The sequence below is a fragment of the Capra hircus genome, chromosome 3, assembly GCF_001704415.2.
Source record: "Capra hircus breed San Clemente chromosome 3, ASM170441v1, whole genome shotgun sequence".
NCBI classification, from domain to species: Eukaryota; Metazoa; Chordata; class Mammalia; order Artiodactyla; family Bovidae; genus Capra; species Capra hircus.
Window position 1 is genome coordinate 25,850,565 of NC_030810.1, and position 27,312 is coordinate 25,877,876.

At 36.8% G+C, this 27,312-nt stretch overlaps 1 protein-coding gene and 1 pseudogene across 2 annotated transcripts in view; one reads left to right on the top strand and one right to left on the bottom strand.

The window, feature by feature from the left end:
* Positions 1,311-27,312, bottom strand: part of EPS15 (epidermal growth factor receptor pathway substrate 15) — a 146,193-nt gene continuing 120,191 nt past the window's right edge. For both annotated transcript variants that reach the window (XM_018044061.1, XM_005678437.3), the window contains exons 22-25: positions 11,663-11,739; positions 8,841-9,036; positions 6,282-6,466; positions 1,311-3,738 (exon numbers count right to left, since the gene is read on the bottom strand). In XM_018044061.1, coding sequence (XP_017899550.1) covers positions 3,592-3,738; positions 6,282-6,466; positions 8,841-9,036; positions 11,663-11,739 — 605 coding nt within the window. In that variant the 3' untranslated portion in view covers positions 1,311-3,591. The remainder of the gene's footprint in view (positions 3,739-6,281; positions 6,467-8,840; positions 9,037-11,662; positions 11,740-27,312) is intronic.
* Positions 23,088-25,498, top strand: LOC102176577 (annotated as a pseudogene).

Here is a 27,312-nt window from a genome sequence, read left to right on the forward strand (position 1 = left end):
AGCTCAACATGTTATCTGGTGTTATTTATCATGCTCTGTTCCTTAAGTTTCCTATAGGCAGTTTTTTTCATACAAAATGAGACAAAGCACAGTAAACTGGAAAGAGTGTCATGTTTTAGAATCAGAGAGGCCAAAGTTCAATTCCTGGCTCATCTACTTATTAGCTGTATTATCTGAATCACATTATTGTAACTTTTTTGAGCCTCAATTTTCCTATTTTTAAAATAGATGCTGAGGACATCCCTGGTGGTCCAGCGGCTTAAACTCCGTGCTCCCAATGCAGGGGGCCCGGATCTGATCCCTGGTCAGGGAATTAGATCCCACATGCCCAACTAAAAGATCCTGCCTGCCACAACAAAGATCTGAAGATCCAACATGCCACAACTAAGACCCAGTGAAGCCAAGTAAATAAATAAACACTGAAAAAACACAGATGTGAATAACATTCTTATTTAGGGCCATTGTGAAGATTAAACAACATGGACAGAGGAGCCTGGTAGGCTATACAGTCCATGGGGTTGCGACAAGCAAGACACAACTGAGTGACTAAACACACACACTCATAAAGTGCTCGCTGTAGTGCGTTCAATGGCCAGTACTAATTCTCACTATTAATAAGAACATGGCGGAATTTGTTTAATTAAAATAATATTAAAAAGCTGTCAAACTCAAATCAATCAGAACAATCCTGTGAGCTGGGTATTATGATGCTCACTAGAAGAGGAAAATGAGGCTCAGTTCAGTTCAGTCGAGTCCAACTCTTTTGCGACCCCACGGACTGTAGCACACCAGGCCTCCCTGTCCATCACTAACTCTCGGAGTTTACTCAAACTCATGTCCACTGAGTCAGTGATGCCATCCAACCATCTCATCCTCTGTCGTCCCCTTCTCCTCCTGCCTTCAGTCTTTCCCAGCATCAGGGTCTTTTCAAATGAGTCGGTTCTTTGTATCAGGTGGCTAAAGCTAAGGGAGGCTAAATATCTTTGTCAAAGTCTTCTTTCCTAAAAGTGGCAGACCAGGGCTGCATGAATTTTTGACACCACAGTGCCTTCCAAGAGTCACAAATCCTCCTTCAATGAATACATACACAAACCACCTATGTTTTGGACACTGTATCTATGCATACATTTCCTATCTTTCTTTCACAAAATAGGTGTCAACTAAAAACAAGTTAACATTCATTGGGTATTCTACACCAGGCACTGTGTCTCAAGCACTTTACACATAATTCATCTGTGCTGATTGCGTGTCTACCCTTCCATGGACACAGCAAGAACATAACACAGAATCACGCAAAACTCCATGTCAGATAGGATGTATGGAGACTATGGTTTATTATTACTTAAAGTTTATTGTTCTCATAATTACAGGCTACAGTTTAGAAGTTTGAAACATAAGAGAAAATTCTATAAAGAGAACTCAAATAAATCTGAACAAGTAGGTAGAAGATGGTTAAAACCTTGTAATAAGTGCTACTTAGCTCTCAGGAATACTCATCTGTCCTTTTCCATCACAGGCACTGGAGCCAGAGTCAACAACATAAAATATGATCATAAATGACTCTAAGACATTCATCCTACTCAAGTGAGCATGGAGGTTTAGATAGATAGATAGATATATTTATATAATATATACATACTTTAATATCATATTGGTCCACTGAGTATACATATTTTAACAAAAGATAAGAATCTATGCAATCCAGTTAAACACACATAAGATTAAGGTACATTGAAAGTTGGTGTTTATAAGTTATAGATATTTAGTACTTTCCAGAGTGTTCTTTTAATTAAAAAAAATATTTTAAAACCATTTCAAACATCTGCTCATTTTCCCAGTGCAAAAGAAGGTTGTTCAAGTCAACTTACCTTTTTCCTAAAGTGGAAGGGGAAGAAAAAAAACCCAAAACCCACTACCATTTACAACTCCCAACACTACCTTCTCAATCAACTTTTGGAGTATATCCTTATAAATGGATTAGTTTATCAATATTAAAGCCCGGTGATTATGATTCAGCCCTTGCTTTGTCTGTATGACTTTCATGCTGAAATGCTTTAATTTATAAAAGTAGAAAAAAGCAATGCAAGAAAGTAGTTTAAATTCATTTTGAACTGCAGTAATCCAATTGTGTGTGGAGAGAAAAAAAGCACCATTTCAAAATGAAATAATTGGATATTCTGGAATTTATTCATAAGCTAGGCAATAAGTTACTCTGATTAACACAGATCAATACCACCTTGACTTGGTGACCACAGACACATTTAATTAGTCTTTAGGTGCATTTTCCTTTATCTTGGTTTTCAACACATTATTTAAGTCAGTAACTGATGTTAAAAAAATTTAGGTTACTCTACAATTTACAGCCTACTTCACAGTCCATTTTAAATTCAGCTTGTCTGCTAAGTCAGTTTTGCAGAAGATAGGCTTTTAACACATAAAGAGATCTGATAACTGGGCAGGTCTCCTCTCTCCCAATTTAAAAAAAAAACAAAAAAAAAGTTTTGCTAGCTTGCCAATTTTGTAGGTGAAAAATACAAAAAGAATAGACTATTTTAATCCACAAAGATGGACACAAAGCAATAATGATTTAATACATGTCACTTTTTTCATCTGTATTCAGAGAATGTTTTTACATTTCAAGTAATTGAGCCTTCATTAAAGAAAACAAAAATATATATATACAAAAAGTTAAAGTACCTTCCAGTTCTAGCTTACTAAAGTTTCTTCTACAAAAGTGAAAAAATAAACCTACCATGAACTAAAGAGGACAGTGCCATGGCAATGGCAGAATGGCTGCCAGGTTAAGATTTTTGCTTATCTTATATTGATGAGTATATTTTAGGTGAAAGTTTTTCTTCATTCTCTAAGTACTTAAAATCACGGAGAGGTATCTGTTTATCTAAAATTCTTTAAATCCAGAAAAAAATTTTTTAAATTTATTTCAGACATGAGGCTTTAATGTTTTTATTTAGGAAAAGATTGAGTCTGAAGCTCTAATGGTTCCATCTAAAACATCCTGTTTTCAACAGTGGGAGTCAATGTATGCAAAATATTTTTTGTTGTCTATAAAAAACAAATTGAACAGTATTTTGATTAAAAGGAAATACAAACATGTACTTTAAACTGGCCAATTTGCTCTATCATAAAAGAAATAGGATGTTCTTTCCCTTCCCCTCTTTCAACCATTTAAATTAGGGGAGAATACTGCCAACTTTAAGAACCCCACTGGCTATCATTAGAGTAACTACAGAATAAGGGTAGCATGGGGTGAAACTATTTCTCTATATTCCAGAAGGCAGAAACTTGGGTGCTCTAGCTTTACAAGTAAGAGAGGCACAGGCAGGCAACAGCTCACACTAAATGCACACCCGAGCAGGGGCCTAGGTGAAGTCATCTGGGTTACCACTTGCACAGGGGGAAAAAAAGACAAATCTGAAATGGAGTTTAAAAAGCCAAAACTTTTGTCACATTTACAGGAATCTCAAACCTTTTGTATTCCCATGCTCACAGGTAGGTTTGATACACATTGCAAATAGCTTCAGTATTCAAGAAGGAGAGTGTTGTGTGGTTGACGAAGAACAGGAAATTTCTTCATGCTTCTGATATTTCAGATTTGCTGAGTGCAATAGCCAGTTCTAAGTCTTCTTGCTCTTGCTGATTCAGTCGGGCAAGTCTCTGCTCTTCCTCTCTCTCACTTTCTCTCTTGGCCCACTCAATCATATCTTCCTCAGAGGGATACTGCCATTTAAAAGATAAATGAACAAACAAATGAATACATTCATGAGTAAAACAAGTACAAAGAAAAGAAGGAAAAACCGCTTTCACAAAAGGAAATTGAACTATGTGTTTTACCTGAAGGGCTCTGGAAAAAGTCTTGATTTTTTTTTTTTTTTTCAAAAACAAGTTTAATTAGTTTAAACTTAAAACTTTAAATTTAAACTTAAAAATTAAATCAAAATATGATTTAACCTTAAAAGCAATGCAGTCTACAGATAGAGAGTCTATAAAACTGAACATTAAAACATCATTTGTAAAAAGTGGTTATTCTTAAGGTGGATCAGGAGATTTAAAAACAGGAGAGAACTAGCATATTTATCTAATGTAAAACATTTACTACTTCAACTTCAGTGAGCATCCTCACATGATACATCATTTTTAACTTAATCCCACTGGCAATTTCCTATCTTATTCTAGCCCTTCAGGTACAGGAAAATTATGAAGCAAAGAATATACTATACATAAATTTTGTTATACATAAAACAAGAGTCCTGGGTATATACCAAGCAAGATGTGGACCTAATCAATTTTTTTAATGCATTATAATGATTTTAGAAGGTATTGAGAACTTTTTGACCCATTCCAAATAAGACCTTAATGCTGGTAATTAATAAGTCAAGGAAATATATGTATCCACCCCAAATAGCAACCGTGGCAGATACTAAATAAAAACATTCTACTTGGTTTCAAGTCCTGTCATATAGAAGAACACCATAATAGGATGAATACCATAACAAACAGGATGAAAAGAAAGAAACTGTCAGGCTTTTTTGAAAATGGTAGCTTTCTTTCTAGGGAATTATAAGATCTTTGAAACTTTTAATGTTTAACAAATCTTTCATTTAAAAAGACATTTTTATTATTAGATGCTTAATATTATACTATACTGAGATTCTGGAAAATGAAAAAAGCAAATTGCTTTTGTTCAAGACTCATTCCAACCAGGTTTTGACTTATTGAAATCATATTTAAGATATTAAGTGCCACAAACTGCCAGAAGGTTATTTTGTACTAAGAGCATTATAGTAAGAAGATCAATTCTGGGTTCTCTCCTTGAAACAACTCAAATTCCATCTAACAAGAGTCAGTATAATTCTGATACCCTCTGTTTTCCAATATTTAAAATATTGATTCCTGTTCTGCCTCTTCACATTCGGAAGAAGCCATTGAAACTTAAGAGTACAGATTCAAAAGCTAAATAGCCTAGTCTAATCCTGCCTACCTGCTTTACTAACTAGAAACGGCTGCAGGGATAAAGTGATCGGAAGAGTGACCCTAAGCTACACTGAGGGAGACATTAGGCAGACTGTGGTCAGTCAGCTGGCCACTAGATCTCTTATTTATAGAATCATCTCAAAGGCTTGAGGTTGTTAAGTAAAGGAAAACTGCTTTATTATAAAGCAGACAGTGATAATGAAGGTCATTTTTATCTAAAAAAAAGAGCAACCTGGGAAATGAAACAGTTACTTACTCTAAGAATTAAAACAAAAATTTACGTTTATCACATGATGATGATATACATGTCATTGCTTAATGCCCCACCAGGGTGATATTTCCAGTTGGTTGCCCCATTTCTATGATCTTATAAGACCCGCCTATACTCTAAACACCACATCCTTCTATTGTCTTTATTGGCCTACTTTAGTCAGCTCTGGGAGAATGCAGAGTAGATATGGAATGCTAGTGAACTGAGTGAGTGAATCAAAGTCGCTCAGTCATGTCCAACTCTTTGCGACCTCATGGACTATACAGTCCATAGACTTCTCTAGGCTAGAATACTGGAGTGGATAGCCTTTTCCTTCTCCAGAAGATCTTCCCAACCCAGGGACAGAACCCAGGTCTCAAGCACTGCAGGCAGATTCTTTACCGACTGAGCCATCAGGGAAGCTTTGGGAGAATGTGGAGTAGATATGGGAAGCTAGTGAATTAGAGTCCTCCAAATAATTAAAGATTGTTTAGCTCTTAAAAATTATATTTATTTAATAAAACTGACTTATATTTTAAGAACATTTCTGTATGAAACCAGAATTTTATTTTCTATTCAAAGAATTTCTGGTCCTATCTTCTTATATAATACAGTAATTGCTGACTGGTCTCCAGAAATTTTCAAGGTTTTATACACAAACACACATACACAGTTACAAATAACACAAACTCATTATTGGCATTATTTATCCAGAGGGCAGACAGCAAATGACTCTCTAGTGGCCCACTGTCTGTAACAATTTGCAAAATAATAACTGTCAAGGTTTTGCAAAGCACCTGGTATATATCCCGAGAACTAAGACTACTAAAATCATCTTAACAATGCAATAATTTCAGAACTAGCAGACAGAATCAAACAGAGGTTTTCTTGGTTGGGGGAAGAATAAAGATCATTTTTAACATGTTGGTAAATTTAGCTGAAATAATGCAAATTTGGCAGACTCAAAAATAATCTTTGAAAGCTCTTTAAACTGTAAATGGAAAGATTTTCCCCCAAACAGCCCATTCACAGTACTTACAGCACTGAAGTTAGCAAAATTGCTTGGGTCAGCCTCTTTATTGGTAGTGGTAGTAGTAGAAGTGAATGGATCGCAAAACATATCAGGATCTTTTTCTTTGGGGCTATCATTGCCTGGGAAAGGCTGAAATGGATCATTCAGTTTAAAGGGATCAGAAGAATCCATTTTGTTGATGGGTCTTTTCCCTGGATCAAAATCATTACAATTAACTCAACCAGCCAAGTATGGCAAACACAAACACACAACAACATGAACACAGGGAGCATTAAAGAAGTGGGGATGGGGAACCTAAAACACATTCTTAATATGGTCTTAAATGACCACAACCAACAGTCTGTTGTCAAAAATTTCACACACAACCTCTTAAGTACACTCCAGTTTTATGCGGGTAAATGGGAAAACAGCCAAGGGTGAAGCAGCAGACCTGGAATCTTTTCTGCTCAGAGAGTTAACTTCTTCTCCAAAGTAGCATGCTCCCAAGCAGAGAGACAAGAATGGATAAAACAGGAGGAAAATTACAAATAATGACAAAAACAGCCTCTGCTGTGATAACCTCTGCCTAATACATAATTCTCCACAAGTGGCAGTAAGGGCAAATGATCTCTGAAAAATGCTAATATTCTTCTGATTTTTCTCTGGATCTATATGTAACACCTGGGAGCATGAAATTAAAAACTACTTTGGTAAAGCCCAGCTACTTCTTGTCATCTACAATATTTCAAACTGAAGGATAAAGAGAATGTTTTGAAGCCCAGGGCCTAAATTCTGTGGTTACTGATAAACTAATCTTCGACCAAACAATAGCATACTGTTATTCATCACCATTTTCAAACAAGTTTTCTAATTTTCAAGACTTAAACTTAGTACTTGCTGAAGAAAGGATAAGAATAGGTGTTAAAATATCTTCAAATCTAAATATATATTCCTATAAGATGTGTTAATCTGGTAACGGCAACCATAACAACAGAGTCTTTCTGTCACAGCTTACAAAAGGTTTTCACATCTCATATCTCAAAGGATCCTTCCAACAACCCTTGGAGGGCAGCATGAGAACTAATGCCACCATCTAACAGCTCAGAGATCTGGGGCTCAGACATAGGAAGCTCTATACACTCAAGATCACACAGGATATCAGAGGATATTCAGAATGAGAACTCAGATCTTTAATATCCCAGTTCAACAACCATCCCCCTTTTTTTAAACTTTTTTTTAAAAAATGTGGACCATTTTTATAAAGTCTTTACTGAATTTGTTACAATATTGCCTCTATTTTATGTTTTTTTTTGGACTCGACATGTGGGATCTTAGCTTCTCGACCAGGGACTGAACTCGTACCCTCTGCATTGGAAGGCAAAGTCTTAACCCCTGGACCACCAGGGAAGTCCTCATTCTTCTTTCTTTGATTTTTCTACAGTGATATATACTCAGTTTATTGAAGTCTTAGATTTAGTTACAGCACTAGTATATTAGTTTATTGAGGATTTTAAAAATCACCTCACTATTGACCTCTTAAAGGTATAAAACTTAAATAAGCAAATTAACTGTCACTTGTTTTTTAACATATTCTGACAAATTTACCCTAGAACAACTAAATGATATAGGCAATTCTTCCCTAAAAGATAGAAAACACTTGTTCACTTGATTTTTCAATAGGTAGTTGGGTATTAATAATTTTATTCACAATTCTTTAAATCAAAGAAGAAAAAAGAAATCTGCCCAAGAAATACCACAGGCAGGCTATTATAAAAAGGCAAGAATAAAAATCTAGAAGTACTATGGCTGAAAATTTATCAAGGATATATTGTAAAAACAATGATGTACCAGATGTGTCTTCTCAAAAACAATCTAGCGGCACTACAACTACCCAGGGGATTGCCCTTTACCACTTCTCATAAACTTTATTGTTTTCATTAATTAAAATCAAACAAAACCCCTTTCTTTGGTACAGTACTAAACAAAACAAAAGCAAAAAAGAAAGAATCTGTTTCTCGACCAAAAACACCACCTTTTTAAAATAAAGGAATCTCTTATTAAGTGAGGTAAATAATATTTTCCTTCAAGAAAAACAATACTTCCTTTCAAAATTCTGACACCAAAATGCTGAATTGGCCATTCTGATACCAAAGTGGCCATATATTCTCATATTGAAGGACTTAAGGAAGACTTCACACTTAGCAGGAAAAAGAAAGGGACTCTGGATTATTAACCTTCCCTTACAGAAATTTATTAAAATATCACAGTGCAGGAAACTCTGTTTAAATGGAAGCTCATTAGCTTTCAAAAAGCAAGAGATTTCATTCACTGCCTCTCTGAAATGATTTAAAAATAAATTAGCTCTTGCCAGAAAGGTAATTCCTGACAGTTACACAGGTTGGCTTCTTAGGCACAAGTCTGTAATTCTGCATTGAGGTCAGAACAGATGATAACAGCAGGCTTCTGCCATGCTTTCTGACTTGTTCTGCTAAGGCCCTTTATATGACGTCTACAAGTAAGGCTCACACAAACTTCTTGGAAAGAAAAAGAAAGCAGTTGATTCAGGAAAGGTACCAACTCTCATACCAGGTGGTGGTGGGCAGGGTCTTGTTGGAGTTCCTATCTTTGGTGGCAGTGCTGGGGGTACATCTTCATGTTTGACGGATGTTTCCTCAAGCATATTTTTTGTAATGGCCACACTGCTCATGGAGCTTGATGTGGCTGAACTAAAAGGATCTTCATTGTTGACTTTTGTTTGGAAAGAAATATCTTCATTGTTGACCTTTGTTTGAAAAGAAATATTTACTCATGGTTATATATATTATGCCAACCAAACTGTTTATGGTTATATTGCATTTGGAAGAGTGATCTTCAATTTTATGCACCTTTATTTATTTCAATTCTGACAGCACTAACATTTCAACTTTTGCATTCAGAACCAAAACTGAAAAAATTTTTTAAATTATTCTATATGAGTAGTGATTATACCACCACTACTTATTAAGCACAACAGATCATACCAAAACAAACCAACTCTGGGTTAAAGGACTGACAAGATTCAGGTAATACAAAACCACTGAGGCCCATTTTAAAGGGACTAATGTATCTTTCCTCAAGTGAATATCTGATCTAAATGATACAGAAAAAAAATACTTATTCCACACTTTCCAATGCACTTAAACTAGGAAAGATAAGAAAATGGCATCTTGAAAAACATTAAAGACAACTTTAATGTCATGAAAATCATTAAAGACAAACAATAACAACTTTAAAAAATAAAAAGTCAACTTTTTTTAAAGCAAACTGATCCCATAGAATGGTAAGCCTTATTGAGGGTCTGAATATCTGGCTTTTCTAACACACGGAGTAATGAAGGATTCACTTTAAAATACGCATGTATTTATTTATATGGTCTTAGTTGCCGCATGCAGGATCTTTGTTGTGTCATGCAGGATCTTTCACTGTAATGCACAAACTCTCTAGTTGTGGTGTGTGGGCTCAGTAGTTATGGCACGCAGGCTTTTCTGTTTTGTGGCAGGTGGGATCTTAGTTCCCTGACCAGGGATTAAACCTGCATCTCATGCATTGCAAGGCCGATTCTTCACCACTGGACCATCGGGCAAGTTCCCAAAAGATTCATTTTTCTATAATGAATGGGGTATTACAATTTATGCTACTGCTGCTGCTAAGTCGCTTCAGTCATGTCCAACTCTGTGCGACCCCAAAGACGGCAGCCCACCAGGCTCCCCGTCCCTGGGATTCTCCAGGCAAGAACACTGGAGTGGGTTGCCATTTCCTTCTCCAATGCATCAAAGTGAAAAGTGAAAGTAAAGTCGTTCAGTTGCGTCCGACTCCTAGCGACCCCATGGACTGCAGCCTACCAGGCTCCTCCATCCATGGGATTTTCCAGGCAAGAGTACTGGAGTGGGGTGCCATTGCCTTATCTGAAAACTTAGGCTAGTGTTTCTCTAAAGTAGCACTACTGATATTTTGGGCTGGACATAGCTCTGTGATGTGGGGGCTGGATAGTAGGTTGCAAGAGGTTTAAAAGCATCCCTGTCTTTATCCACTATATATGAATATCCTCCTCCTCAGCTGTGACAACCAAAAACATCTCCATTGTTCAGTTGTTAAGTTGCATCTAACTCTGTGACACCACTGGACTGTAGCATGCCAGGCTCCTCTGTCCTACACTATCTCCTGGAGTTTGCTTAATTCATGTCCATTGAGTCAGTGATGCTATCTAACCATCACATTCTCTGCCGCCCTCTTCTCCTTTTGCCTTCCATTTTCCCCAGCATACCTTGCTAAATGTTTCCCAGGGGAGGGTATAGGTGTAGGGAATAACACCCAGTTGAGAATCAGTGATAGAGACAATTTGACATACACTCTAATTTTACTTTTTTGGCCTGAATTAGTCATAGGGTTACACTGGAAAACAGGTAGTGGACATATACTGGTGGGCTATTATCTTAATACTAACCTTAACAGCCTCAGAACATAAAGTCAAGGAACCAGTGCAGAGAAGATGGAATGAATGCTCAGATTTTATAGCCACTGACCCTGACAGTCAACAGGGGGGAAATGTAGTTAATTGGAAGAAATATGCTTAATAAGACAGAAGATTCTTAGTCACAGACATAGAAAATAAACTTCTGGCTACCAGTGGGGAAAAGGGGAGAGGAGGGACAAATTGGGGGATTAGAATTGACATTTACTCACTACTATACATAAAACAGATAATAAGGATCTACTGTGTAACACAAGGAACTTACACAGTACTTTGCAATGGCCTTTTTTAGAGTGGATATATGTATATATATGCATTATTTATTTGTTTGCTATACAGCAGAAACTAACACAACATTGTAAGTCAACTACGGTGGTGGTTTAGTCACTAAGTTGTGTCCGACTCTTGTGACTCTATGGACTGTAGCCCACCAGGCTCCTCTGTCCATGGAATTTCCCAGCCAAGAATACTGGAGTGGATTGCCATTTCCTTCTCCAGGGGATCGTCCTAACCCAGGGACCACACTTGGGTCTCCTACACTGCAAGCAGTCTCCTGCACTGCAGGTGGATTTTTTACTGAATAAGCACCAGGGAAGCCCTAAAATCAACGATACTCGAATAAAAACAGAACATAAATAAATCAAAAAGGAAGAAAACTCTTAAAGTTGTTGGGCAAGCCTGTCATGAGAAAATTATCTGTACCATCACCATTGTTTTTGTACACAGAAATGTCTACTTTGATTATATCTTGTATTTCATTCATCTGAAATCCACATTTGCTGTGACTTATTGAAATCAAGTTGCAATGTTTGTGAAAGGTTATAAAATCAAAAGGAAAAATTGCTCCTTTGGTGGGAACACAGTATATTCTACCCTCCCACTAATTACTGCAAATTACCTTTGACAATGTGCTAAAATCAGCAAATCCATCTTCAAATGATTCACTTCCAAAAACAGAAGCAAAGGGGTCCGTGGCTAAAATGAATAAAGAAAATCAATGCAACGGGACAGAAAAACATCAAATTTCATGTTCTCTTTTGGTGAGTAACATTTAGACATATGAAAATATCTACTTCCAAATATGAGTCCCTGAATTAATGATTTAAGCCCACAAAGACAGATGAATACATTGATATCCCCACAAGAGATATTCCTTTGTATAAATCAACTGATGAATGATTTAAGAATCAAAAATAGATGAACTAACTGTAGGTAAAGTGTTTAAGACTTTAATACACATCAAATAATACAGCTCCTGTATGCTTAAACTATTTCTAATAAAGACATCAAAAAGTAAAAAACAAAAACATTATTTCACATTTCACACACATCCTTCAAGGTTCATTTCACCTGCTACCATATCCACAAAGCCTGGAATATCCTAGGTGTCTCCAGTCTGCACAGCAAAAGTGATTTCTTCTTTCTTTGTGGCATTTATTATGGTTATCTGGGACTGATATACTGCTCTTACTAGATTAGCGAGGTCCTTAGAAACAAGGAATAACATTTATCTAATGAAGAATGGTTAAAAAACATTTATTGGCCATACATAAAAAAGTTAAGAAAATAAGAGTTTCCAACATCCAAAGAACTCACCGTACAGTAAGAAACATATAAACAAATAATAATAAAACAATCTTAAATGAACTAGTAGAGAGGTATGAAAAACCTGGAGTGAAGCCACTGTCTGGGAGAATCAAGGAAAGTACTAAAGAAGCCATTACATTTGAGCTAGGTCTCTCAGATAAAGGAGGGAGCGTGCTGAATAAATGGAGGTCAGGGAGAGAAACCTATTACAGGCAGAAGGAACAGAAATTGCAAAAGCAATATTTAATCACTGTTTCACAGGCATGAGAAGTTATCTGTTCCATCATAGTGCACTTAACAAATGGACTAACATTTTCAGCTGGCACAAACCAACTTACTTTGTGATAGGTTTTGCCTATTTAGGCTTAAACACTACCAATAAAGTCAAAGAATGTTTATAGGAATTGTGGCTTGATATAGGACAGTAGAAAGAAACAAAGGAAGGAGAAGAGAATCTCCAAAGAGAGGGCAAGACAGAGCAAATGGGCACAGAAAAAACGCTCCTGCTATTCCTCAGTTCTTCATGTTTACATCATATCAGTTTTAGGACAAAAGTGTACTCACCCACTCATGTAAATGTATAAAGTGTGCCTTTATCTCTAACAATAAGCACACCATAGACATAAACAAAAGAGGGGCAACGAAGATCTACATTATCTTTGTCTTGTCACCAAGACAGTCATGGGATGGGCAGAAGCATAGTGAAAATCAGCCTTTTAGGGATACACCAACTCTGAACGTGAGGAGGATTTTGAAAGTCCAGAGTTACAGGAAATCCCACAGCTTTAGTCATAAAGGATGCTTTTGTTTTACTCTGTATCTGCTGAGTCCCACAGCCTGAGGCCCAGCCTGGTCATAGCTGCTGTTTCAGGCTTTCCCTTCTTTCTCCTCTTCCTATGATTCCTGATGCAGTGGCAGCTGAGCCACAGCCTGAGCAGGATGCAACACTCTCCTGATTGGTAGAAGGTTAATGACGGAAAAGGAGTTGGGCTCATTTCAGTGGCTGCTGCTGCTAAGTTGCTTCAGTTGTGTCCGACTCTGTGCGACCCCACAGACGGGGGCCCACCAGGCTCCCCTGTCCCTGAGATTCTCCAGGCAAGAACACTGGAGTGGGTTGCCATTTCCTTCTCCAATGGATGAAAGTGAAAAGTGAAAGTGAAGTCGCTCGGTCGCATCCAACTCTTAGCGACCCCATGGACTGCAGCCTATCAGGCTCCTCCATCCATGGGATTTTCCAGGCAAGAGTATCGGAGTGGGTTGCCACTGCCTTCTCCTCATTTCAGTGGAGGGAACTGAAAAATCTGCTTCAGGCTTTTGCTCTGCACTGTCCCATAGCTTTTAAAAACAGTCACTATACACGTGGCAATAGTGCAGTTAGGTCAGGTTTGACTGAAATATCACCAAGTGCACACTGTGAAAGACACTATCAGCAGAATCAGGCTTTGAATGCAAATGTGATCTGATTAGCACCCTCTTCTCACCAAGAATCAAGGTAAGGATCACTTTGGAGAAATACATAGAAGCATCATTTTAAAAACCATCTATAGGCTCATTAGCACAAATAATCCTGAGAAGAGTTGAGGAATGGGCAACATGGGTGAGAGGATCAAGAGATACAAATTGCCAGTCATAAAACAAATAAGTCATGGAGATGTAATGTACAGCATGGGGACTAAAGTTAGTAACACTCTATTGCAAATTTGAAAGTTGCTAAGAAAGTAACTCTTAAAAGTTCTTATCACTAGAAAAAAAACTGCAACTTTGTATGGTGATAAGTGGTAAACAGACTTATTGAGATGATCATTCTGTGATGCACACAAATGTTGAATCATGTTGTTCACCTGAAACTAACATAATGTATGTCTATTATACAACTGCAAGGAGATCCAACCAGTCCATTCTAAAGGAAATCAGCCCTGGGATTTCTTTGGAAGGAATGATGCTAAAGCTGAAACTTCAGTACTTTGGCCACCTCATGCAAAGAGTTAACTCATTGGAAAAGACTGATGCTGGGAGGGATTGGGGGCAGGAGAAGAAGGGGACGACAGAGGATGAGATGGCTGGACGGCATCACTGACTCGATGGACGTGATTCTGAGTGAACTCCAGGAGTTGGCGATGGACAGGGAGGCCTGGTGTGCTGCGATTCATGGGGTCGCAAAGAGTCGGACATGACTGAGTGACTGAACTGAACTGAACTGGAAAGAAAGAATCCTTACCAATATTTTAGCATACTTCGTTAGCTTTTTTTCCTGGTATTTTGTCCTTATATATTTGAGATCATACTATGCTCAATGCTTTTTTCTGAGGTGTAAATAATAAAGCTGCTGCTGCTGTTGCTAAGTCACTTTAGTCGTGTCCGACTCTGTGCAACCTCATAGATGGCAGCCCACCAGGCTTCCCCATCCCTGGGATTCTCCAGGCATGAACACTGGAATGGGTTGCCACTTCTTTCTCCAATACATGAAAGTGAAAACGCTCAGTCATGTCAGACTCTTTGCGACCCCATGGACTGTAGCCTACCAGGCTCCTCCGTCCATGGTTTAGGCATATTACTTTTTACCTCTTTGTGCTGTGCTTAGTCTAAGCTCAGTTGTGTTTGACTCTTTATGACCCCATGGACGTAGCCCACCAGGCTCCTCTGTCCATGGACTTCTCCAGGCAACCCACACCCTCCTCCAGGGGATCATCCCAACCGAGGGATTGAACCCAGGTCTCCCATATTGCAGGCGGATTCTTTACCGTCTAAGCCACCAGGGAAGTCCAAGAGTATTGGAGTGGGTAACCTATCCATTTTCCAGGGGAAGCTCCTGACCCAGAAATCAAACCAGGGTCTCCTGCATTGCAGGCAGATTCTTTACCAGCTGAGCTACCAGGGAAGCCCCTTTTAACCCTTTAACGTAATTTAATTCATAGCATTCATCATACTCGACATGTTATATTTGTTTATTGTGCTGTGCTTAGTTGCTCAGTTGTCTCTAACTCTTTGTGACCACATGGACACTATAGCCCACCAGCCTCCTCTGTCGACGGAATTCTCCAGGCAAGAATACTGAACTGGGTTGCCTTATTAGCTCTATAAAGACAGGGGCTTGTTTTGTTCACTGTTATATCCTCAAGGCCTAAAGCAAAGTCTGGCAAAGAGGAGACACTTATTTTCGTTGAAAATACTGAAAGAAAAACCATCTCATTACTAAGGATCTTCCAAACAGATGCCATAACATTTCTCAGTACAACCAGCTGACCAACAAGGAATAAGGGAAACCTTAAGGCTCACAAATAATCCCCACCGAACAGCTGTCTAACCAGAGAATCCCGGGAGGAGGTAGAAACCTTTTTTACCTCCATGACCCACTCAAAACCCATAAGATAATTAAGCTCAAACTCATAGAAAACCTTCAAGAGATACTTGTGAATTATAGTCATCAGCAAAGGATCTACTTTCTCAAGCTGGTCTCCAAAGAGTTTGCTGACTCACTCACCCACCCAGAATCCACTCACATTTGCTAAGCATCTATCATGCTCAAGCCTAGGTACCAGGGATTTAGAGGGACAGAAGACATATTTACCTTCAAGGAACTCATGATTTAACTGAGTGATATACTTGTACACAACTGCTACACAGTAAGTGTTAAAGTTCAAAGAGAGCAAAGGAAAAATAACAACTAAATTTATGTGGAAAGGGGAAAAAAAAGACTTTACAAAAAAGCTCTCACTCTCTTTTACTTATAAACAGAAAGGAGGTGGGAGAAGAGAGATACACACTCACTATACACAAATATACATCTGCTCATACACACATATCTTTTCATTCAAAAATTAAGTGGCCATGAAGAGACATTCATGGCCTGTGGTTTGTGGAAATGGAGAAAATTAGAGAAAAAACATGAAAGAAAGCAGAGGCTAAGAATTACAAAATATATGAACATATGCATGCTTAGTCTGAGTCACTGCCTGTAAAAACACAGACCTACTTGACATTTTCCTAATGCTGGTGTCAAAGATGCTGTGAGAACATCATGAGTGCTCTTCTATAACCTCAGAATGTTAAAAAGTTTTAATTAAGAATTGGAAAGATTATGCATTTTCTCATTAGAAGTCAGTAAAATATTCCATGCAAAAAATTTTCTGGCACCTGAACTAATCTCATTTATAACGAAGTGTAAACAGAATGTTTACAAGTTAAAAAAAAATGTAGAAACTGAGTAACCTGAATTGGCTTTCTTTAGCTTTCTTTCTTAGTCTACACTGTGTCTATCACCAGGAGCAAATGCTAAGAAAATGCAAATGCTAACAAAAAACAACAACAATGCAATGTGAGACAAAAATATTAAAAATATTTAAGGTCCTTCTATCACTGCCATAACTACTAAATTTTAGAGGCCGGAGTAGAGTGATTTATCATTTAATTTTTAACAACAAAAATTGTTGTTATATTTTTAATTTATTTTGAAAGCATACAATTCTCCTGTTCTGTGGGATTAATCTTTTTGCTAAGTAAACACTCAATTTCCCGGTGAGTAAGGAAGGTAAATATCCCGTGTTTGTGACTTTGGTTATATAATGCCATGTATCTGAGTCTCAGCGGTTTCTAGATGGCAAGAGTTCATTAACAAGTAAACTAAATAAATATATTAAGAACCTACATATATGTGTAAATTGGAGGAAAACAGATTTACCAACATAAAAAAAAAGTTCATGTTTCATTTCTCAAACAAAAGAATTTTAAAAACTAAAGAGAAGAGAAAACAACTATAGACTAAAAGAATCCTTTCCAGTAAGAGTTGACAACATACACACCCACACTCTTCACTGCCAGATTTCACTTGGAACTAGAGGATATTACAAGTAAGTCTGCATTTGCAAGCCATTAAAAAGTAGCGGCAGTAGTAACAACAACTACCATCTATTATGAGAGGAACTACAATAAATACTTTAACATACATTATCTCATGTAATCTACCCAACAAAGCCCAAAGTGTAATTATTAACTTCACTCGAAAGTGTAGGAAACTAAGACTTAGAAAAACCTATAGAACTAGCAATGTATCTGAGTTAAGCTCAGGCAACTGGACTCAAGCATTTATGTCCTACTGATGACAATCTCTTTCTAGACTGTTTAGGTTTCTATTGAATTTAAAAATTTTATGACAATGTAGCAGATTTGAGACAAATAATTTATTCATTTTTTCAGCAGTCAATTTTTTCATTCTGCTAAGTCCTGGAAGCACTAGGATGGGACAGTAGGCTTGTAACAGATGACTCGCAGATCTGTGCTTAGGCAACTGAACAAGATGGTAATGCTATTAGCTGAGATGAGATATCCAGAAGATGTTCAGTACTATTTTACATTTCATAGAGTGGACAACTTCTTTTAGACATGTATCTGTGAGTGGGTAGCCATTCCCTTCTCCAGGGGATGTTCCAAACCCAGGGATCAAATCTGGGTTTCTCGAATTGCAGGCAGATTCTTTATCATCCTAGTCACCAGGGAAGCCCTACTTTTATAAACACACACACATTTATTTGGAACACAGGGCTAGTGACTTAGATTTGTGGTTAGTAAAGAAAGCTGAGCGCTGAAGAACTGATGCTTTTGAACTGTGGTGTCGGAGAAGACTCTTGAGAGTCCCTTGGACTGCAAGGAGATCCAACCAGTTCATCCTAAAGGAGATCAGTCCTGAATATTCATTGGAAGGACTGATACTGAAGCTGAAACTCCAATACTTTGGCCAAATGATGCATAGAACTGACTCATCTGAAAAGACCCTGATGCTAGGAAAGACTGAAGGCAGGAAGAGAAGGGGATGACAGAGGATGAGATGGTTGGATGGCATCACTGACTCAATGGACATGAGTGTGAATAAACTCCGGGAGTTGGTGATGGACAGGGAGGCCTGGTGTGCTGCAGTCCATGGGGTCACAAAGAGCCAGACATGACTGAGCAACTGAACTGAACAAGATCAAGTATTAACAAAGACAATTCTGGCAGTGATGCAGATGACAGATCAGCAGGTAAAGAGACTGGAGGCAATTTAGTATCACAGTCAGTCCAGGTAAAACATGATGAGGACCCAACCAAAGCTGAGTATAAGGAGGAATAGACAGAGTCCAATTGTGGGTAAAACAACAAAACATGGCAATTTATTGGAGATGAGGAAGGACAGAGAAGTCTAGGATGACTGGCTGAGGACCAATATAGTGTCACTGGTATAAAAAGTAGAATGTAGAAGGAGGTAAAGCTTTACTCTTTGTAATTGCTTGTATTATACTTCAAAGGAAAGACAAACTGGAAAAGACGACAATCAATTCTAAGCACTGTTGAGTTGACACCTAAGGAGATATATCCAGCAGGTAACTTGAAGGTACCGGAGGCTCAGGATAGAGGAGAAGGTACTGGAGATCAGGCATAGAGGACAAAATCTAGGAGTCATCACGGAACAGGCTGTAGCTGAACGCACAGTACTGGACAACACCATCACAGGAAGCGTGTACTGAGAGAAGAACAGAAGCTCCAGACTAAATATAGAACAGAAAGATAGCCTCACTCTTTTGCTTTTTCTCCAGGACATTGAGATTATTTTCTTGCTCTTGTTCTGAATAAAAGACATCTGTCCCAGATACCTCCTGGGAGCAAACTGGCCTGAGGGAACAGAGACCAGCACAATCCAGGGCAACAGGAAAATTTTCTAGAACATATTAGATCAGCAGTTCTCAAAGTGTGGTCCATGCATTCCACAAGTTCAAGACCCCTTTAGGGAGGTCTGTAAGATCAAAACTATCTTCAAAGTATTAAGATGATATTATCTTTCTCATTGTATTGATTAATTGCAACAGTGTTGCAAAACCAGTGGTGGGTTAAAAAAAAAAAAAAGTGGTGGGTGCCTTAGTAGGAATCAAGGCAGTGGCACTGAACTGTACCTGGTTGTATTCCTCACCATCACAAACTCACGGAGGGGAATCATGGAGGGAAAAAGGCCAGGTGTACTTATGAATGTCTGTCCTTGATGAATCAATAAAAATTATTAATTTTAAATAAGTTGTGACCCTTAGGTACACATCTAGAAATTATGAAAGACAAAATGAGAAATACACACAAAACATTTCTGTTGAGTACCAAAGCATAATGGTTATCTGAAGGAAATGCACTTACATGATGGTCTGAGAAACAAGGTGAACTAGCTGCTTTTTTCTTGGAATAGGATTCTTACTTAAAGAGACAAGTAAACAATAGCTATTCAGTTTTAGGTATTTCAGGTATCTTCCTAAATAAAGTGAATCTGACACTTTAAGGAAAACAACTGAAAGTATTTTTTGCAGATTATAAAAATTACAAGCTATCAAGTAAAAATCAGAATCTTGGAAAGGTTTAAATGCCTCGTAAGCTTAACATTATACTAATATTTAATTAAAAGACTCTCATGAGATGGATGGTGATATCAATAAATGTGATTTAAAGAACTATTTATAATGAAATGTGCTAACATTTGGAAGACACGTGTAACTGAGTGAACCAATATGTTCCAAATGATCAATGCATGTTACAAAGCCATATATGGGGCACAAGGTTCATTCATTGTGCAAGAAAGACTAATGGAGTTTAATGTAACAGAATATGAAAAGTTCATTGATACAGTTTCATATTCCTTATTGTAACTAACTTTGTGTGTGTGTGAGTGTGTGTGTGTAACTAACTTTGAATAAACTAAAATTTATTGATTTTTGGTACAGTAGCAAACTTCAGGAGATAGTGAAGGACAGGGAAGCCTGGCATGCTGCAGTTCATGGGCCTGCAAAGGGTTGGACACAACTTAGTGACTGAACAACAAATAACAACTAAGAAAAATATCCACGATTATCTAAAGTCTATTAAAATAATCCTCCCTTTTCCAGCTGTTTGAGGCAGATCTCCATACATTTCAAGCAAAACACATAGTGTAGCACACTGAATGCAGTAGTAGATATGAAGATCCAGCAAAAGCCACACATTTAAAGAGCTTTGCAAAAATATATAGACAATGCTACTCTTCTCACAATATTTTTCTTTTTTTGGTTTGGAGTTATTATTTTTGTTTAAAAATATGGGATTTATGTTAATATGTAATGGGTTTATTTTTGTTTTTATATGAATTTAAAATTTTTAATTTCTCAGTTTTAATTTCTAACAGTAAATACTGACAAATACGATCCCCAAAACAAAAGTTCTTTGAGAGTCTTCATTCATTTTTTAAAAGGATCCTGAGACCAAAAAGCTTGATAATCTCCAAACTCACTGCCTATGTTTGCTTCAAATAACCCACTTCTTTCCTAATTAGTTTTTGTTATCATTGTTTAAATAAGAGCCCAGTAAGGGTGAATTCTGAATTATTTTCCATCAACCCCAAAAAGTCTTTTTATGGACCTTTTATAAGATTCTTACAAAATTCTTTCATTTTTTTTACCTAATATTTTTTCATTTGCTCTCAGGACCCTTCATCAAATTCGGGGTTCCAAAGACATCTTAATTTTTTCATTTTTATTATTTAGTAAATAAGAGGCAGGATAACACAGCAGAAAGATCAATGGACAGGGATTCAGAAGTAAACTAGTAAGTAGTCCTGGGGCTCAGCTTTTCTTCCATATATTAAGGAATCAGACCAGAAAATAATTCTCAAATCTTAAACAGAATTCCAATATATGAAACAAGTAAGATGGATTTTAAGAATTAACTCTAAATTCTTTTTAAGTTTAAATTCATAACATTTACTTATCACAATGACAATGAGAACAATGAAGCAATTTTGATTAACACAAATGTGTAAAGTCAGGGATCAAACTTATTTCTGTACTTGGCTTTGTTTGCTCTATTTGAAAAACATTATTCATCCAAGAAAGCAGCTCATTTCTGAACAAGAGTCTTGTAATCTCATAGTGGCTTAAATAAATGTTTGTTAAAATCTGGTCTGGAATAAAGCTGAATGCATATACCTAATTAAACTGCAGTTTTTAAAAATTCAGAGACACTTAAAAAATAATGAAACTAGACTTGACCAACCCCCTAAAGGCCCCTCTGGAAGCTGGTTTCATGAAAAATAATGTGAAAACTCTGGTCTAGAGCATGTCTATGATTACCTCAGCTCTAACAAAGGCAGTAATGTAAGTTTAAGAGAAAAAAAAATCTATGGCATCACCCTACTCCAATTTTTGTATTGTCAGAACTGGATGAGAAGATATAAGGCAGAGGCATGGTAACAAAATGATTAATAGCATGAGCTCTGAAATAAGACATGGATTAGAAACTGAGCATTGAGACAGCTATTGTGACCCAGGGCAAACTGTCTGGCCCGAGTCCCATTTTCCTCTTTATTAAAGAGAGAAAGAATAGCACCTCCCATATAATCGTTATAAAGATTAAACGAGAAAAATGCAAAAACAAAGTTTGAATGACCTATATGGCTCTGGAAAGAAAGAAAAAAGAAAAAGGACATTCAGACCTCTGATATTTCTTAGTCTGTGGAAAGTCTGTGTAACTCAGCCCCATACACAACGAACATATTGCCCACTCAACTCTAAACAGTTTTAATTCTAAGATTCTCATTCAAATCAAGATGTCAGCTAGACTGCAGATGATGAAGATACAGACTCTCAATTTATATGTAAAGATGGTTCAACACAGGAAAATCAATTAACGTAATACACTACATTAACAGAATGAAGAAAAAAAAAACCCAGATGATCATCTCAATTGAGGCAGAAAAAGCATATATTTGACAAAATTCAAAATCCTTTCATGATAACACACTGAACAAACTAGGAAAAGCAGGAAACTACTTCAACATAATAAAGACCACATATGAAAAGCCAACAGTGAACATCATACCAATGGTGAGAGACTGAAAGCTTTTTCTCTGAAATCTGTAACAAGACAAGGATGCTCACCTTCACCACTTCTATTCAACACAGAAATCCTAGCCAGAGCAATTAGGCAAGGAGGAACAAAAAAGGTATCCAAACTGAAAAGGAAGAGGTAAAATTATCTGTTTTCAGATGACACGATCTTACATGCAAAAAACCCTAAAAAAAAAAAACTTTAGAATAAATGAATTCAGCAAAGTAGCAGGATACAAAATCAATGTGCAGAAATCAATAGCATTTCCATATATTGATAATCTGGACAATCTGCAAAGGAAATTAATAAAACAATGACATTTACAATAGCATCAAAAAGAATAAAATACTTAAGAATTAACTTAGCCAAGGAAGAGTTGTATACTGACAACTATAAAACATTCTGAAAGAAAGTAGATACAGAAAATGAGAAAAACAGACAACATTCATGAACTGCAAGATTCAGTATTGTTATGATGTTAATATCATCCAAGGCACTCTACAGATTCTATGTAATCACTGTCAAAATCCCAATGACATTCTTTTGCAGAAGCAGAAAATTTAACCTAAAATTCATATGGACTCTCAAGTGACCCTGAATAGCGAAAACAATCTTGAAAAAATGACAAAGTTACAGGTCTCAAACTTCTTGATTTAAAAACTTATTACAAAGCTATTGTAATCAAAACAGTTCTGGTCTTAAGACACTTAGATCCTTAAGAACAGAATAGAGAGCCCAGAAATAAACCCTTATACATGGAGTCAAATTATTTTCTACAAGGATGTTAAAACCATTCAATGGGAAAGGAAAAGTAGTTTTGGGAAAATGGGACAGCCATATGAAAAAGAATGAAGTAAAATTAACTCAAAATGGATCAAAGACCTAAAGGTAAGACCTACAACAAAAAACTCTTAGAAGAGAACGTAAGTGAAAAACTTCACAACATTGGATTTAGCAATATTTTCTTGGATAGGACACTAAAAGCATAGGCAACAAAAGAAAAAGTACATAAACTGGACAGCATCAAAATTAAAAAGTTCTGTTCACCGAGAGACAGTATCAACAGAATGAAAAAGCAAACTATGATATGGGAGAAAATATCTGCAAACTGTATATCTCATAAGGGGTTAATATCCACAAAATACAAGGAACTCCTACATTGCAACAACAAAAAAGCAAACAACTGATTTTTTAAAATGGGCAAAGCACCTGAAAAGATGCTACAAAGATATACAAATGGCCAATATGCATCATTATTCACTAGAGAAATGCAAGTCAAATCAATGAACTGCCATTTCACACCATTAATATGGTTATTATTTTACAAAGTAGTATGTGTTGGCAAGGATGTAGAGAAACTGGAATCCTTGTGCACTACTGATGGGAATGTAAAATAGTAAGGCATGGAAAACAGTATGATGGCTTCTCAAAAAATTAAAATCAGAGTTACTATATGATTGAGAAATTCTTAGTAAATACTTAAAAGAACTGAAACCAAGGACTTGATTAGGTATTTGTAAACTCATATGAATAGCAGCATCACTCACAATAGTCAAAACGTGGATGCAAACCAAGTGTCTATTGAAGGAGGAATATATAAACAAAAAGTGGCATATTCATACAACAGAGTATCATTCAGTCTTAAAAAGGAAGGAAACATGCTGATACATGGAACCTTGAGGAATTATGACAAATGAAATAAGCCCAATACACAAAAAGACAAATACGATATGATTCCACTTTTATGAGGGACCCAGAGTTGTCAAATTCATAAACACAGTAAGTAAACGGTATTTGCCAGGACCTGGTAAGAAGGGGAAATGGGAAGTTCTTGTTTAACTGGTATAGTTTCAGTTTTAGGAGATGAAAAAAATTCTGTAGATAGCTGGATGTGATGGTTGTACAATAATGTGAAGGTATTTAATACCACTAACTGTATACTTAAAAATGGCTAAAATGGTAAATTTTATAGCATGTATTTTTCACCACAATGTTAAAATACCCACTTATCAGAAAAAAAGTGAACAATATGCCCCCCTCCCCAAACAAAGATTCTCATCCACTGGGCTCCTTTTATATGCTCTGTGAGAACAGTAATTGATTCATCCATTCATTCAGTAATATTATGTCCCCAGGTATGTTTAAGGTTCTTGGGAGATATCAGTGAATAAAAAGATTCAAGTTCCTGTGGATGGCAAAATTTAGTAGGAGGAAAAGGAGATAAATAAGATAAAAACACAGAAATTTACTTAGTACACTAAAGGTAATAAGCCAAAATACAGTAAGAAGGAGTAAAGAACATTATGGTAGGAGTGCTGGGCTAGATGATAAGGTGACATTTTGGCCAAGATCTGCTAGAGGTAACAGAGATCATCCTGTGGATATATGGAGAAAAATCATCCTAGGAATGGGAGACAGCTAAGAGTAAAGGGCCCAAGGAACATGAGCCTGTTTCTTGAGCAAAAGTAAGGTCAGAGTGATTGGAGCAGAGTGAGTAAAGGTCATAACAATGAGATATTATTAGAGAGCTTTAGGCCATTGTAAGGCCTTTACTGTATATAATTTGAAGGTAGAATCAGTAGCATTTCTTGAACCATGAGAGACAGTTAAGAGAAAAAAAAAGAACCAAGGATGATTCTAAGATTTTAGGTCTTAGCAATGTTAAAGATGAAATTACCATGGATTAGGATGGGGAAAAGCTCTTTGCTGCATTTACTGTGAGAATGAAGACCATTCTCAGCAGACTGTCAACATTCCAGAAAAATTTTTGACATTACTCTGAAAGGACAGACAGTTATTGTGAAGGGCCCAAGAGGTACCCTTCAATCACATCAATGTAGAACTCAGTCTCCTTGGAAAGAAAAAGAAGAGGCTCTGGGCTGACATATGGGGAAACAGAAAGGAACTGGCAACTGTTCACAGGATCTGTAGTCAGAGCATGATCAAGGGTGTTACATTGGGCTTCTGTTACAAGATGTGGTCTGCGTATGTCCACTTCCCCATCAGCGTTGTTATTGAGAAAACTGGTTCTCTTGCTGAAATTTGAAATTTTCTGGGTGAAAAATACACCCACAGGGTTCGGATGAGGCCAGGGGCTACTTGTTCAGTATGTCAAACCCAGAAAGATGAGACGATTCTTGAAGCAAACGATAATGAACTTGTGTCAAATTTGGCTGCTTTGATTCAGCAAGCCTCCACAGTTGAGGACAAGGATATCAGAAAAATTTTGGATGGTATCTATGTTTCTGAAAAAGGAACAGTTTAGCAGGCTGATGAATAAGATCTGAGTGGTCCGGCTGCAGAAACAGCAAGATGCCAGATGGTTCTATGGACTCAACTGTGATATTTTAAAGAGGCAATAAAAAGTCTTTTGATTTGAGGGGGGAAAAAAAAACAGATGGGGAAAGATTCAAGAGAAGCAGGTTTAGGGAGGAAGATTAGGTGTTTGGTGTTAGACACGTTGTGTTAGATGTCAATAGATAACTGGATACAGGTGTCTGGAGTTCATAGGAAAAAGTGTGGCTAGAGTTAGAAATCAACACAGAGAGAGTATGTAAAACCATAAAACCAGATGAAAACCCCAAGGAATACAGACAGAGAAGATAAGTTTAGAGTCTAAGACCTAGAGCAACACAATAAAGAAGTTGGGAAGAAGAGAAAGAATTAGAAAAGAGAGAGAAGGAAGGACCAAAGAGGTTGGCGGAAAACTAGAGACATCATCTGAATGTGAGTCCATTTATTACTACTTCCTTAACCTTGTGAAATGGCTTCATCGCTCCATTTCTTGGTTTTCCTGTCTGTACAATAAACATAACAGCAATTTTCTCAGGTAGTTGCTCTGAGAATTCAACAAGATCAAATATGAGAAAATAGCACATGTAGTGCTGGAACTAAGCAAGTGCTCAGTAAATGGTATCTATTACTATGACAATAATAACAAACCTTAGCCCACTTCCAGTCTACTACAGTCATTTACTCTACCACTTTACAGGAAATGAGCCAGGAACTGGAAATCAAAGAGAAGACCAAAAGAGGCAACAGAAACCTACAGTGAGACCACAATTTACCACTTTAGCCTTATTTAACCTGATTATTCCTCTATCTGTAAGTAAGCTTTATCAAATGTCTGTTTTTCTTTGAACATGCACTATATGTCCTTCCTCCATTCCTCGCTCATGTTACTCTCTTTGCTTTAACTACTCTTCCCATATCTACTTATGTAGGCCATTCTTTCAAGGCATACCACAAAGGCCACCTTCTGCTCTGAAATCATTCATGAGTTGCCCTAAAGGGAGGCCATCTCCCTTTTCTTTAAATGCTTGCAGTGTTAATGAATTCTCATGGCACTTACCATTCCTCAGTGTGGGCAATCAAGAGTTAATTAAAATGTATTAACCTTTCATTTTATTCTCTTAGGTTATCCTTTCTTATAATATCCCTATCAATACATTAATTCATCAGTTCAAAACTGAGACTCTAAAAGAGCAAATGTATTTTAAAAAGATACAATTTGACCACTTTTATTACAATAAGCCTTTTAGAAATCTTATTTGCTGTAGTTCTAAATTTTGGGTTAAATCCAAACCCAGCACTACATTAGATCTTTTTTTCTACATATCTGCTTGATATTAATCTTCAAGCTGAAAACAAATAATGCACACTGTTAAGTATCATCTTGATATTTGTACAAGAAATTCAAATTGTGAAGGCATTTCTATACTAATCTTTCTCTACACTCATAATCCTCAATTTGTCATAATCAGCAAATTTCTACACTCAATAACTCACTCTATTTTCAATTGGAAAAATAAGGCATCCTATTTTTAGCATGATATTGAAGTATTTACATGTTTGAGTCTACTTCTAATTCCCTGCTCTCCTAGACAATAACTATTGAATAGAAAGAAACAGTTACTTGGTTGAAAAAGCTTTTAGACTATCAGACATAGGTTTGAATCTTGGCTTTATTGTTCAAATCTAATAAAACTGTAAATCTTGACCAAGTTACTTAATGTTCCTATCTTCAGTTTCCTGACCTTTAAAATGGGAATACTGGATTTATTTGGTGGTTCAGTGGTTAAGACTCTGCACTTC